The sequence below is a fragment of the Marmota marmota genome, unplaced genomic scaffold (genome assembly GCF_001458135.2).
Source record: "Marmota marmota marmota unplaced genomic scaffold, marMar, whole genome shotgun sequence".
In the NCBI taxonomy this organism is placed as follows: domain Eukaryota; kingdom Metazoa; phylum Chordata; class Mammalia; order Rodentia; family Sciuridae; genus Marmota; species Marmota marmota.
Window position 1 is genome coordinate 19,372,517 of NW_026000241.1, and position 13,050 is coordinate 19,385,566.

The 13,050-nt window shown below is 37.2% G+C and overlaps 1 protein-coding gene across 50 annotated transcripts in view; it reads left to right on the plus strand.

The window, feature by feature from the left end:
• Positions 1 to 3,445, plus strand: part of Clasp2 (cytoplasmic linker associated protein 2) — a 191,423-nt gene extending 187,978 nt beyond the window's left edge. For all 50 annotated transcript variants that reach the window (XM_048794715.1, XM_048794730.1, XM_048794720.1 and 47 more), the window contains one exon: positions 1,739 to 3,445. In XM_048794715.1, the coding sequence (XP_048650672.1) occupies positions 1,739 to 1,825 (87 nt within the window). In that variant the 3' untranslated portion in view covers positions 1,826 to 3,445. The remainder of the gene's footprint in view (positions 1 to 1,738) is intronic.
• The last annotated feature ends 9,605 nt before the right edge of the window (positions 3,446 to 13,050 follow it).

Sequence of the window (13,050 nt, forward strand, 5' to 3'; positions counted from 1 at the left end):
AAAAAAAAAAAAAAAAAAAAAAACAGTTCTATGTGTGTGAAAGGGGAAATTTGTTACTCAGCTTTTAATAAATCCGACTTTGAGTACCACATTGCCCATAGCTGTTTCTGTTCCTAACATCTGTCACTCAGGTAAGGTCAGCAGTTTGGTATGGTTGTTGACAGACTGCTGTAAAAGAAAAAGCCAATGTAGTCTGGTTATTCATAACCACTAACCAACCCCTTTTCTATTCCCTTACTCAAAATCTTTCTCCCTAAGAACTACTTAAGAATAAATAGATTGTTGTAGTTATATCATGAATTACTTCGTATCTCCCAAAATGTGGCACACTTTGAATGTTTCTCTAAATTGCCCATAAGAACTGTAATAATCAAATATTTGATCTTCTCTCTTTATTCTTATGAACCCCATTAATGTGCAACTCTGATTTGGTATCTTAAAAATAAAAATTTATGATTAGTCCTTAAGATTTAAAATAATAAATAAGGCTTGCTTTCCTCATTTTATTGGTACTACCAGAACTTTGGAATAAATTCTAGGGGTTGAGAATAAACCATGATTGTTTATTTTTGTTTTTGTCGTTTTTGCAGTACTCAAGATTGAACCCCAGGGTGCTCTACCACTGACCTACATTCCAGTTCCCACTTTTTTTCTTTTTAAGACAGGGTTTCTTACTAAATTGCCAAGACTGTCACCAAACTTGTGATTCTCTTGCCTTAGCCTCCTGAGTCACTGGTATTATAGGCTTGTTCCACTGCATAAGCCCTGATAGTTGAATTATGGGTTTTGATCCAGCTAACAAGATACATTCACCTTCATTTACAGTTTTCCAAAATCATAATGATTATCATTGCCATGGTCATATTTTTTTTAATACCAAGGCAGAATGAAAATACATATAAAGGAGCAAAGCATAGTGCCATGTGTAAACCCCACCTACTCAGGACGCCGAGGCAAGAGGATCATCACAAGTTCAAGGCCAGCCTTGGCAATTTAGTGAAACCCTATCTCAAAACAAAAAATATAAAGGTCTGGGGATGTAGCTTCATTGTAAAGCACCCCGAAGTTCAATCCCTGGTACACATACACACATACTTTAAACAATTAAAATTTAGAACTTGATCAGAACCAGTAAGGATATTGCATATGAAGTAAATAGATAGGTGGAAAACATTTTTAAATAACTTTAGATGAAAAAAGTATAACAGAATTGTATATGTGTTGATTACAAATTTCACATAAACCTGATCTCACATAGGTAAAAACTACAAAATGACATTGAGACATCAAAACATTCTTGTTAGGATGTCAGTGGCATAGTGGCCTGAGATCTTGGGTCCTGGAGCCAAATGCCTAGGTGTCTGTCCTGGCCCACTTCTTACCCACCCCTAAGACCTTAGGCACTTACTTATCCATTCTGTATCTTGATTGCCTCATCTATAAAATGTGAAAATAAAGAGGTAATGTAAAGCAGCTAGCACATGATGTAGCTTGTGCCCAATTGTTTTTGTTTTAATGGTGACTTCTTTTTTTTTTTAATAGTGACTTCTTATAAGTTAAATGTTTTTTGTGTTATCACTACAACATTTTTATCAGCAATAGATTAAGCATTATGATTACACCCATCCTAAAATCTGACCTTCAAAGCTCACATGTAGGTATATAATAATTTTAATGAACATCATATCATAATTTAGAGTTGCTTGCTCAAATGACATACTTTGACTTGCATCCACAGATGAAGCTACTGAATCTTTACATCAAACGTGCACAAACAGGTTCTGGAGGAGCTGATCCCACTACTGATGTTTCTGGACAAAGTTAGTGAAGTTCATCAAAGTAACCAGGAATCTCTAAGAAAGGACAGACAGACTACCCTCATCAATGAAAGGAAATTCTCAAATACACCTTATGAAACATAACCATTGTTTCCCAGTTTTAGTTTTTTGTTTTGTTTTGTTTTATATTTTCTGTTACAGAGGGCTATCCTCAATCTGCATGTAACTTTTATGATAGTTATTCCAAATTCAAGAAGAAACAGTATTAACATCAATTGATCAATACAAAGTAATTTTTAAATCTAATTCATCATTTCACATGTTTGTACTTCTTTGTCTTCCCATTAACCTTTGCCAGTGTTACGATTGTATAAATTTTTTTAAATGCTGGTTAAACAGGAATGCTTAAAGCTTTAAAAGTTCAACAGTCTAAAACATTTTATTCAATTGCAGAATAATATTTTTATTGCTTCTTTGAGTTTTGTTCTGTATCATGTCGTATGCTAGAAATATTGAAAATGATGTGAAACAAAGCAAGACTAATTTGAACTTCAGCCAGACTCTGTTGGTGTGGTGGTGATACATGTCATTAGTTGCAACTTCTTTGGGGTGGTCTATAGTTTAAAACTAAGACCTCAAAGAGAAATGTTACAGAATCAGCCAGTTCTGTAAAACTGATATGTTTGTTGGTTATTGATCTTGCCATCTTTATTTAAAACCACATCCCTCTATGATCCCTTAAGAAAGCTCCACCAAATCATCTGCCTGGTTTTTTTCTTGATATTATTAAAATAGAAGGTTTTATTGCAGGGTTTTTTGGTTATCTTTGTTGTGAAGGATGCTTTTTTGTATTTATTAATATCAAATTCACTTATGAATAAACTTGATAATGGAAACAGACAAAAAAAATCAAGTGCGTGTGTGTCTTTGACTGTATTCTGTTTCTCATTTAATAAACAAACTAATTATTGAGACATGTGAGTTGACCAGCACCTAAACGGTGGAACCTGGTTTCCTTTGACCATGCAGTTATATTACTTGAAAACATGATCCTGATGAGAGAGAAGATGGTGCCAAGGCTATCTTGTATAATGGGCGCAAATTCTCTACCTCTTCAGGGCCAATACCTTTAACTGAGCTGCTGCCTGTAATGTCTTTTGGAAGACTTTTAAAGGGTGATTTTCTGTTACTTTAATCACCTTTTTCTAAACCTGTTCTTTTCGTGTGCAGCCAACTTTCTAAGATTAACAGTTTGGGTGAAAGGCTAAATTAGATCATATGGAACCAGGATACTAATGATTTTTCATCTTGACTTTTTTTTTTTTTTTTAATCCTAACATAAAGTGAATTTGACTGGAAAAGCAAATGGCTACTAGGGAAGCAATTTGCTGTTGTTACAGTTATCTGTACTTTGTTTAAATGAAAAAAGTGTAGAAATATATGTAAAGAATTTAAGACAAGAGAACTAAATGGATGATTTGTCATAGGCTTTTCCCTTCCTTTGTTTCTGTTTTAGCAGCAACAAAATAATTTCTCTATCTCCTCTCCCCCTTACCTGTAACAATTTTGTTTTCTACTGTTAATTACATTGTGTATTTATAGTTCTATGCTTACTGTTGTGCATATACTGGCAATAAAACTGTACATAACATACTTGAAAAAGTTAATAATGTATAACAGCTGTTTTTCTGTCTTACTGTGTAATAAGTCACAAAGATTGTGGAGTTTTTCTGATTTTAGAAGGTCTTGTATTAATGATGTTCTCAAGAATTTTGTAAGTGCACCTGAGGAGAAAAGTAGCAACCATGATCCAATGTACATAGCTATTTACACATGTGTATATATATTATGGCTTACTTTAAGAAGAAAAGGCATTTTAAATATTGAACTCTTCTCAGTAGTGTTTTATGTACCATGACCTTTGGCATATTTTAATATTATTTTGAATCAGAGTATTGATTTAATTTTGACCTCTGCTTTAGGGTATTGCTTTTTACTGTTGACAATTAAGTAGAATGACTTAAGCTAAATAATAACACTAACTGAAAAATTAGATCAAGTACCTGGCATCTAACAGCAGGCACTCAAGAAATTAATGAACTACATAATGGAAAAGTATGGTTTAATGTGACTAAATGAAAGTAAATGTATATAAACTTGAAAACTCTATAATTTCAGGACTGGGGATGTGGCTCAGTTATAGAGCACTTGCACAAAGCCTTGGGTCTGATCCCCCAGTACTGCTAAATAAATAAATAATGAATAAAATTCTATAATTCCAGTTGATAAGACTATAAGAAAGTTATTGATTATTCAAATCACTACATGCAGTATACCTTTACTTGTTCATTCCAGAAACATGCGTAGATGTCAGCTATTAAAGAATGGTGATAAAAAGCACCTGTTTAAATTCTTTCTTCTCCTGCTTTCTCCTCCAAACTAATTATCAGCATCATTTATTTACTGCACTGCTGAGAAATAAATAAAAGAATATTATAGGCTGTCATGTGGTGTGTGCCTGTAGTCCCAGCTATTACATGGGAAGCTGAGGCAGGAGGATTGCTTGAGCCCAATATTTGGAGGCCAGCCTGGGCAATATAGTGAGAACTCTTCTCAAAAATTAAAATGTATACACACACACACACACACACACACACATATACATACACGCATATATATTTATTTCAGAATATGAAACCTGTTTATTCTGGGCTTCAATTTGGAGTTAATCTGTGGTGCCCCTTTGTATTTTATTTTTACAAATTTAAGATCAAAATGACTACAACATCAAATTAGGTCATGTAATAAAACACTAGAATCTTACCAGTCCAGATCTACTTGTAAATCAAGTGTGTCTTATAATTTATTAGTTTAGAATAACATTAACAATCAATAGAAATGCAAATTAGCATATAATTCCAATAATACATGGGGTTTTTTCCTTACATTGTTTTATCTTTCTATATTACTTCAGATCACTTTATTGTAGTTAGTCCAGTTTTGCAACTATATAAAAGATCCTGGGTTAGGGATGTGGCTCAAGTGGTAGCGCGCTCGCCTGGCATGCATGAGGCACTGGGTTCATCCTCAGCACCACATAAAAAGAATAAAATAAAGATGTTGTGTCTACCTAAATCCACCTAAAACTAAAAAAAAAAAAAAAATCCATAATACACCTGATAAAAAGTTATTTCCTTTATTGGAGAATATTTGGAAAATAATGAAAAGCTTAAGAAAAAATTACCTCTAAAATCACCACTTGATAATATTTATTGTCATTTTGTGAATAGGAATTTTATTTTGATACTGAAAACTATAAGGAAACATTAAATTTTGTTTCTTTTATGAGTGTATTTGATACTTTTGAATATATCATAATCTTCATTTGTTCTAATGGCAGCAAAGTTTTCCATTGTATGTATGGAGCAACCTTGGATGGATGATAGTCACTGAATATTCTTATAGCAAATAGCTATATCTTTGGCAAATCTCCCATTATTTCATACAAGGCAGTTTTTTAGAAGTCTTTAATATGAAATTGCTAAATACAGAAAACCATTGTTTGAAGATGTACTAGTTGCTTAAATTGCTGCTTCTAAGCTATTCTTATTATAGTAATCTAAAATAGAACAGGAAAATAAAGCAAGATTTATTTATATCAGATTTTCAGTATTTCAAATTTCCTGCTTTCATCCATGCAATGTCCACACCTTCAAGGGTATAAAATAATACAGTGTGATCCATGGTATGATAGAAAAAGAGCACTGTGATGGGAGGGGAGAAAAGGTACACATAAAGTCATCATTGAAGGCTTCCTAGAAAAAGTGGTTAGCATGAAGACATTGAGGGGTACAGTGGGGAGAGCCAAGGGAAACAAGTAGCAAGGCAGTGATGTATGAAGTAGCCGGAAGCATTAGGACTTGTCAGTGGAATTCTTTGAACCATTGTTTTCATAAGTGCAATAAGGCAAGTTGGGCCATACGGAGTGTCACAAGCCCGTGATCCTAGCGACTCAGGAGGCTGGAAGTGACTGCAAATTCAAGGCCAGCTTCAGTGACTTAGCACGACCCTATTTCAAAATAAAAACCAATCTGTGTAATGACGACCACTTGGGGAGACACCAAGTACTATGCTCAGTTTGAAAACACAAATTCAATAGTTTAATAAACTTCCAATAAAAACCACTGGAAGAAATGCTATACCCAAGTTTTCTTGGATACACATGTTAACTTTTTTGTTGCAGATTTTTCTTTGTTTGAGACAGGGTCTTGCCATGTTGCCCAGGCTGGCCTTCAAACCCTGGGCTTAAGCAATCCTGCCTCAAAAAACCCATATCACTATACCCAGCTATTTTTGAGAGAAAGGGGAGTGAGTGGGGGGGGGGGGCGTTGAGATGGGGTTTCACTGTGTTGACCAGACTTGTCTTGAACAGTTGGACTTAAGTGAGCTTCCCACTTCAACCTCCGAAGTATCTAGCTGGGACTACATGCCATACAAGCCCATCTTTTTTTTTTTTTTTTTTTTTGTACTGGGGATTAAACTCAGGGGCCCTTTTCACCACTGTGCCACATCCCCAGCCATTTTTGTTTTTTAGTTTGCAACAGGGTCTCACTAAGTTGTTTAGGGCCTTGCTTAGTTGCTGAGGCTGGCCTTGAACTTGTGATCCTCCTGCCTCAGCCTCCTGAGCCCTGGAATTACAGGCATGCACCACCATGCCTGGCTACAAACACTTCAGTTTTACATAGTAACAATAAAAAGGGAGGGAATGTAAAGTGTCCCTGGGTTCAATACCTAGTACTAACCCCACACCCACCCACTCCCAAAAAAATCACATAATCTTAAAACTTCAAAATTCAAGTTTTTAAATTCTTTTTTGTAGTTATAGATGAACAGAATGCCTTTATTTTATTTGTAGTTGTAGATGGACAGAATACCTTTATTTTATTTGTTTATTTTTATGTGGTACTAAGGATTGAAGCCAGTGCCTCACACATGCTAGGCAAGCACTCTGCCACTGAGCTACAGCCCCAGCCCCAGAAGTGAAGTTAGGCTACATTTTTTTAAACATATTGGCCTCAGCTAACTTGGTTCTGATTTCCTTTATTCACTTATTAAATATTTGAGTACCACTATGCATCTGACAGCCCTAAAATCTGCATGCTGTAAATATGTAGTTGTGAATCTGATAATAGGAGAAATACATTAATGTATCTTCAGTAGTATTGGTGCTGGAGGGAGTGACCTGGTACTCAGGAGAGTTCGAGGGATGCTGCTTCTTGTCAGCCATCCTGACCAGTCCTTGTATTCACTCAATGTTAATATCAGACATATAATAGTATTTCTTTTTCCTTAAGAAAGTGTAAATCAGGGTCTGGGGTTGTAGCTCAGTAGGTAGAGCACTTGCCCAGCATGTGTGAGACACTGGGTTCAATCCTCAGCATCACATAAAAATAAAGGTATTGTGTCCATCTACAACTAAAAATATTTTTTTTAAGTGTAAATCAGTTCTTTACCAGAAGCATGTACAAAAGATTGTTTAAAGGGCTGGAGTTGTGGCTCAGTGGTAGAGCACTTGCCTCACATGTATGCGGCACTGGTTCTAATACTCAGCACTATAAAAATATATAAATAAAGATACTGTGTCCATCTACAACTAAAAAAAAATTTTTTTTAAATGTTGCTTAAAAATCAGTTTTGCTAGTTTTTGTTTAAAGCCAAATTGAAAACATTAATTATTACCAAAGTTTAGGTCAGAGTGGAGACTTAGATTCAGAGTTAGATTACTTCAGTGAAGCAAGAAGCATGATATTTTCTTCTCATGAATCACCTGGCGGTGGATTTTGCTCACAGAAGGACATTTGGCAATATCTGGAGATGTTTGATTGTCACAACTTTAATGTGGGGTGCTACTAGCATTTTAGTGCATACAGGCCAAAGATATACAGGACAGCTACCTACAACAAAGAATCATCTGCCTCAAATGTCTGTAATGCCCAGGTTGAGCAACCCTGCCCTAAAGCAGAGGAATTGCCACAGACAGATCCTCTGTGGTAATACAGCCTGGGTTAAAAGCAGTGAATCAATTTTCATGCTGCTGTTAAATAGAATGAACATTCCAGAGCTCCCTTCTCACTGTGTGGTTTTTAGGATAAATTTTCTCATTTTTGAACACATGAAATTACATGCCAAGTGTTCAAAACACATCATTGATTCCCAACTCAACCCAAACTCACTACTCATTGTCTCCCACAGCTTATTCTATTTTGAAGTTTCACTTCAATACTAGCTTTGTCTCTTCAATTTTGCTCTCATGGAAAGAAATGGTGATTTTTATTTCAGAAAACTGACATGCAGGTCCCAGAGGCCAGAGAGTTTCCTTACAGTGAGGTTTACCCTAGGTCAGCTGAAGTAAGTGACCAGGGGAGACCCACCCAGAAGAATGTCCTCAGGGTTGGTTGACAGTACTGTGCCTTTGACAGTATTTGAATGCTGTTTGATTGATTTTATGAGGTACCAAGAGTAGTAGCCAAAGTCATAGCGACAGAAGAGAGACCAGTGGTTGTCAAGGGTTCCAGGGGCTGGGAAGAAAGTGGAAGACTCACTTAGTGAGGAGAGAGTTCCTGGTTGGGATGGTGGAAAGTATCCTGGAGATGGATGGGGATGACAGCTGCCCAACAGTGTGAGCTGTATACTTTATCAAGATGGTGAATGTGGTTACAATGATTTTGTTTAAATAATCGTTGAGTGACTTGGTCATTAAAATGAGTTCAGGGGATGAAGATGTAGTTCCATGGTAGAGGACATACCTAGCATGAGGCCCTGGGTTTGATCCCTAACACAGCACAAAAAATAAAAATAAAATCAGCTATGATTAGAACCCTGCTCACCACCTGATGACTGTGAATGATTGATTATATGTAAAGATATTGATAATACATGCAATATCTATATAGATGACAGAACAGAGAAGCAACTCTAAAAGAGGCTGGGTTGAGAGAGTCTTACCCACAGGAATTGCAACATTCCGATGTTTGCTTCCTCTCGCACTTCCTCTTGGTTCACTTTGTCATCTGATGTCAGTCTCACTGATTCTGATCTTTCTTGGAGTTTTTCCATATTTGGCACATAGAATCTAACCCCTACCTCCTTTAAGGTTCACACCGTAAATGGATCCATTACTTGTACCTCTTGTCATCATACTTACCCATTGGTTGCATCAATGACTTGGCATCTGGCCCATGAATTTCCTTACCTCCCCAACAGAGGTAAAGTAGCAGAGTGGCAAAGAGAATGGATTAGGCAGTGAAACTGTCAACTACTGTCAACTACAAGTTCCAAGTCAAAACTATAATCAGATTTAATGTTAAGAATAAAATCATACAAAGTTTATTCGTGGACCAAAATTTAAAAATCAATATTAGATAATACCCAAATATTTGGAGATTAAAAACAAAATACTTCTAAACATATGGAGCAAAGAAGACATCTCAAGGAAAAAAAAACACTTTAAATATATATGATATATTTTTTGTGTGTGTGTGTGGTTTTGGGGATTGAACCCAGGACTTCATGGATGCGAGGCAAGCACCCTATCACTGAACTACATCCCTAGCCCAAGTCAGCTCCTTTTTGATGAGACAGATAAAGGGCTAAATGTTCTTCATAGCCTACATTATCATTGAACAGCAAACACATAAGGCTTCCTGGCTAGAGTTCTAAACTTATTCCATCTAAGTATTGCAAGGAAGATATGCTTTATCTCCTTTTATAGTTGAAGAAATTGAAGTAAAAAGGGTCTTAGATCACACACTAATAATTAACAGACCTGGAAATCTGAATCCAGGTAATCTAGCTACACTGTCTAACTATTGTCTAAAAGAGTAGCAGGGCATGGTGGCACATACCTGTGATCCCAGTTACATGGGAGTTTGGGCAGGAGGATTTCAAATTCAAAGCCAGCTTTGACAATTTAGCGAAAACCTGTCTCAAAATAAAGCATAAAAAGGGCTGGGAACGTAGCTCAATGGTAGAGAACTCCTGGGTTCAATCTCTAGTACCACACACATGAACACAAAAATAAAGACCACCCGAGCCAGGCGCAATGGTGCAGTCTATAATCCCAGTTACTCCAGAGAAAGGCCATCCTAGACAGCACAACAAGACACTTGTCTCAAAAAAAAAAATGTACCTGACCCTTATTTGTGGTTATATAATCTACCTAACATACATAGTCTTTTTGGCACAGTCACAGTTCTCAAAATCTGGTTGCAGGGCATTCTCCCCATCTACATATAGAACCAGGAAGATCACATTCTCATGTTATTTATTTATGTTTGTTTGTTGTGCTGAGATTGAACCCAGATCCTTGCATATGCTTAGCTCTACCACTGAACTACACCTCCAGCCCAATATTCTCTTTTTAAAGGCAGGACATTCTTAGCCAACCCCACCCAATAGTTTCTTTATCCATCAACCGCAGATTGAGAAAATTTGTTAACTACTCTAGGAACAAGTTTGTATTTTGTATCTTGTACAAACAAGTTTGTACCTATCCAATTGTGATTTATCATTTATAAAAATGACCACAATTTCCCAACCCCTGCCTCACTTCTCCTAGCAGAAAAAAACCCTTTAAAATGCTTATTTTTATCTTGACTAAGCCTTTCAAAACCCATCAGCAAAAAGCATCTTTGCTCCTGATCAGCATTTATAGCCTCACTGGTTTTGCAATGTGATGTGCCATCTTCTCCCATCAAAATGTAGACAGTTTCTCCATCTCTTAGATCTGGCCTGGTCTTATGACTTACTTTGACCAAGATAATCTGGCAGAACTGATAGTTTTCCAGTTCTGGAAATGAGACCTCACACTCCGCCTCTCTCATGAATCTCTGCAACTGTCAAAAGAATAAGCCTGAACTAGTCAGAGACCATATGACTCAGTACCATTCACTTGCAGAACTATGAATGAAACAAATGGTTGGGGTTTTGGGTCACTAAATTCTGAGGTGATTGACTACCCAGCAAAAGCTAACTGACTCTCTTGCTCGTTGGATACTTTATGCTGGCTTTTTAACAACCTCAGCATGTCCCAAAGTATACCACGTACCCCAAGGACCTCTTAACAAACAGAGGAACTGAAAGAATGGATATTTTTAAATGGTTGAACAAAAGACCATATAGAAAGCATCTTTGCTCTCTCTTATCTGCACCCACCATTTTCCAGCAATTTGCAAACAGATGAACACAGAAGAAGAGAAGCACATGATATACATACTTTAAGCCTTACAGGAAATACGGAGTTGTTCCTTTGGCCACGTACATGTGAATCAACAAGAAGGGTGATATTGTAGACACCGAGAGCGGGCTGGGGATGTGGCTCAAGTGGTAGAGCGCTCTCCTGGCAAGCGTGCGGCCCGGGTTCGATCCTCAGCACCACATACAAACAAAGATGTTGTGTCCGCCGAAAACTAAAAAATAAATATTAAAATTCTCTCTTTCTCTCTCTCTCTTAAAAAAAAGAAAAAGAAAAAAAAAACTTTAAAAAGGGTTGAGAATGTAGCTTAGTGGTAAAGTTCCCCTGAATTCAACCTCCAGTACCAAAACACACACACACACACACACACACTGAATTTTCTCCATGAAGAGTTCTTCCTGTTCATGAGCAACATCTTGTAGTTCACTCCTTGTAACTAAGTACTGACTGGACAAAGGCTCTCTACAAAGAGCAGTTTTTCTTTTCACTGATCCTCAGGCTTACATATAATTGGGAGAAAATGGTAGTGATGGGATCTTGAAAATGGCTATAGCAGCCTTTCTGCAAGGTCTGTATCAGTTTCTTCCACAATTTTGCAAAACAGCAAGAACAGACTGTTCTTCAAATGCAGCTAATCTTCACCATTACTGGCAACATGAATTCTAGTGGTAAAGTTTTTGACTGCCCTGCCAGAGTTTGCTTCTCAATTTAGTTGCTCTTCCCAGTGAAATTTTCTATGTGGGTGTATCTTAAAAGATGCCCTCTAAGCCGGACACAGTGGCGCACATCTGCAATCCCAGTGGCTGGAAGGCTGAGGCGGGAGGATGTCGAGTGCAAAACCAACCTCAGCAAAATTGAGGCGCTAAGCAAGTCAGTGAGACCCTGTCTCTAAATAAAATACTGGGGGCTGGGGATATGGTTCAGTGGCTGAGTGCCCCTGAGTTCCATCCCTGGTATCACACACACACACACAAAAAAAAAAAAAAATGCAAAAAGATGCCCTCTAGCTGCATGCGGTGGTGCATGTTTATAATCCCAGCAGCTCAGGAGGCTGAGGCATTAGGATCATGAGTTCAAAGCCAGCCTCAGCAATTTATTGAGGCCCTGAGCAACTCAGTGAGACCCTGTTTCAAAATAAAACATAAAAAGTAGTGGGGATGTGGGTCAGTTGTTAAGCACCCCTGGGTTCGATCCCTGTTACCAATAAAAGATGCCCTCAACTTGTAAGATCTTTGGGGTTGCAGTGTTTAAGTGCTATTTTCACTGTATTTTGTTATCTCTTTATAGGAACTCTTAATGTATTGGTGAAATGAAATGTTTGTTTGCCCACTATGTTCCAAAGAATCTTATTTTTCCTGTTCTCTTCATTTTGCCCTAAAGTGGTTTGTCCCTGAAGCATTTCTGTGTTGGAAGCATGATCCTCAGGGTGGCCATGTGGAGGTGGTGGAACTTTTAAGAGGTGATGCCCAGGATGAGGTCATTAGAGGTATGTTCTTGCAAGACGTTATGGTAGTTCTTGTGGGACTCTGAATTAGATCTTGAGACAGCATGTTGTTATAAAAGTCATTCTCTAGCTTCCATTTTGGCTACGTGATCTCTTCCTCTTCCACATGCTCCAACCATCGTGGTACCCTCTACGACAAAGTCCAGACCAGGGCAGAGCTGATGCTGGTGCCTTGCCCTTGAACCTCCATAACTATGAACTAAATATACTTCTTTTCTTTATAGAGTTAGCCTGCCTCACGTACTTAGAATAATAAAAAATAGACTAATACTGTGATGATGTTTGCTATGAAGAAACTTAAAGTTTTATGTACTCAAATGTATTGTTTCCTTAAAATTTCTAGATTTGAAATATTATTTTTTTAGTTGTAGATGGACACGATAACTTTATTTTATTTATCTATTTTTATGTGGTGCTGAGGATTGAGCACAGCCTCACACATATTAGGCAAGTGCTCCACCACTGAGCCACAACCCTTGCCCCTGATGTCACATTTAATAGTTTTTTTAATTTTT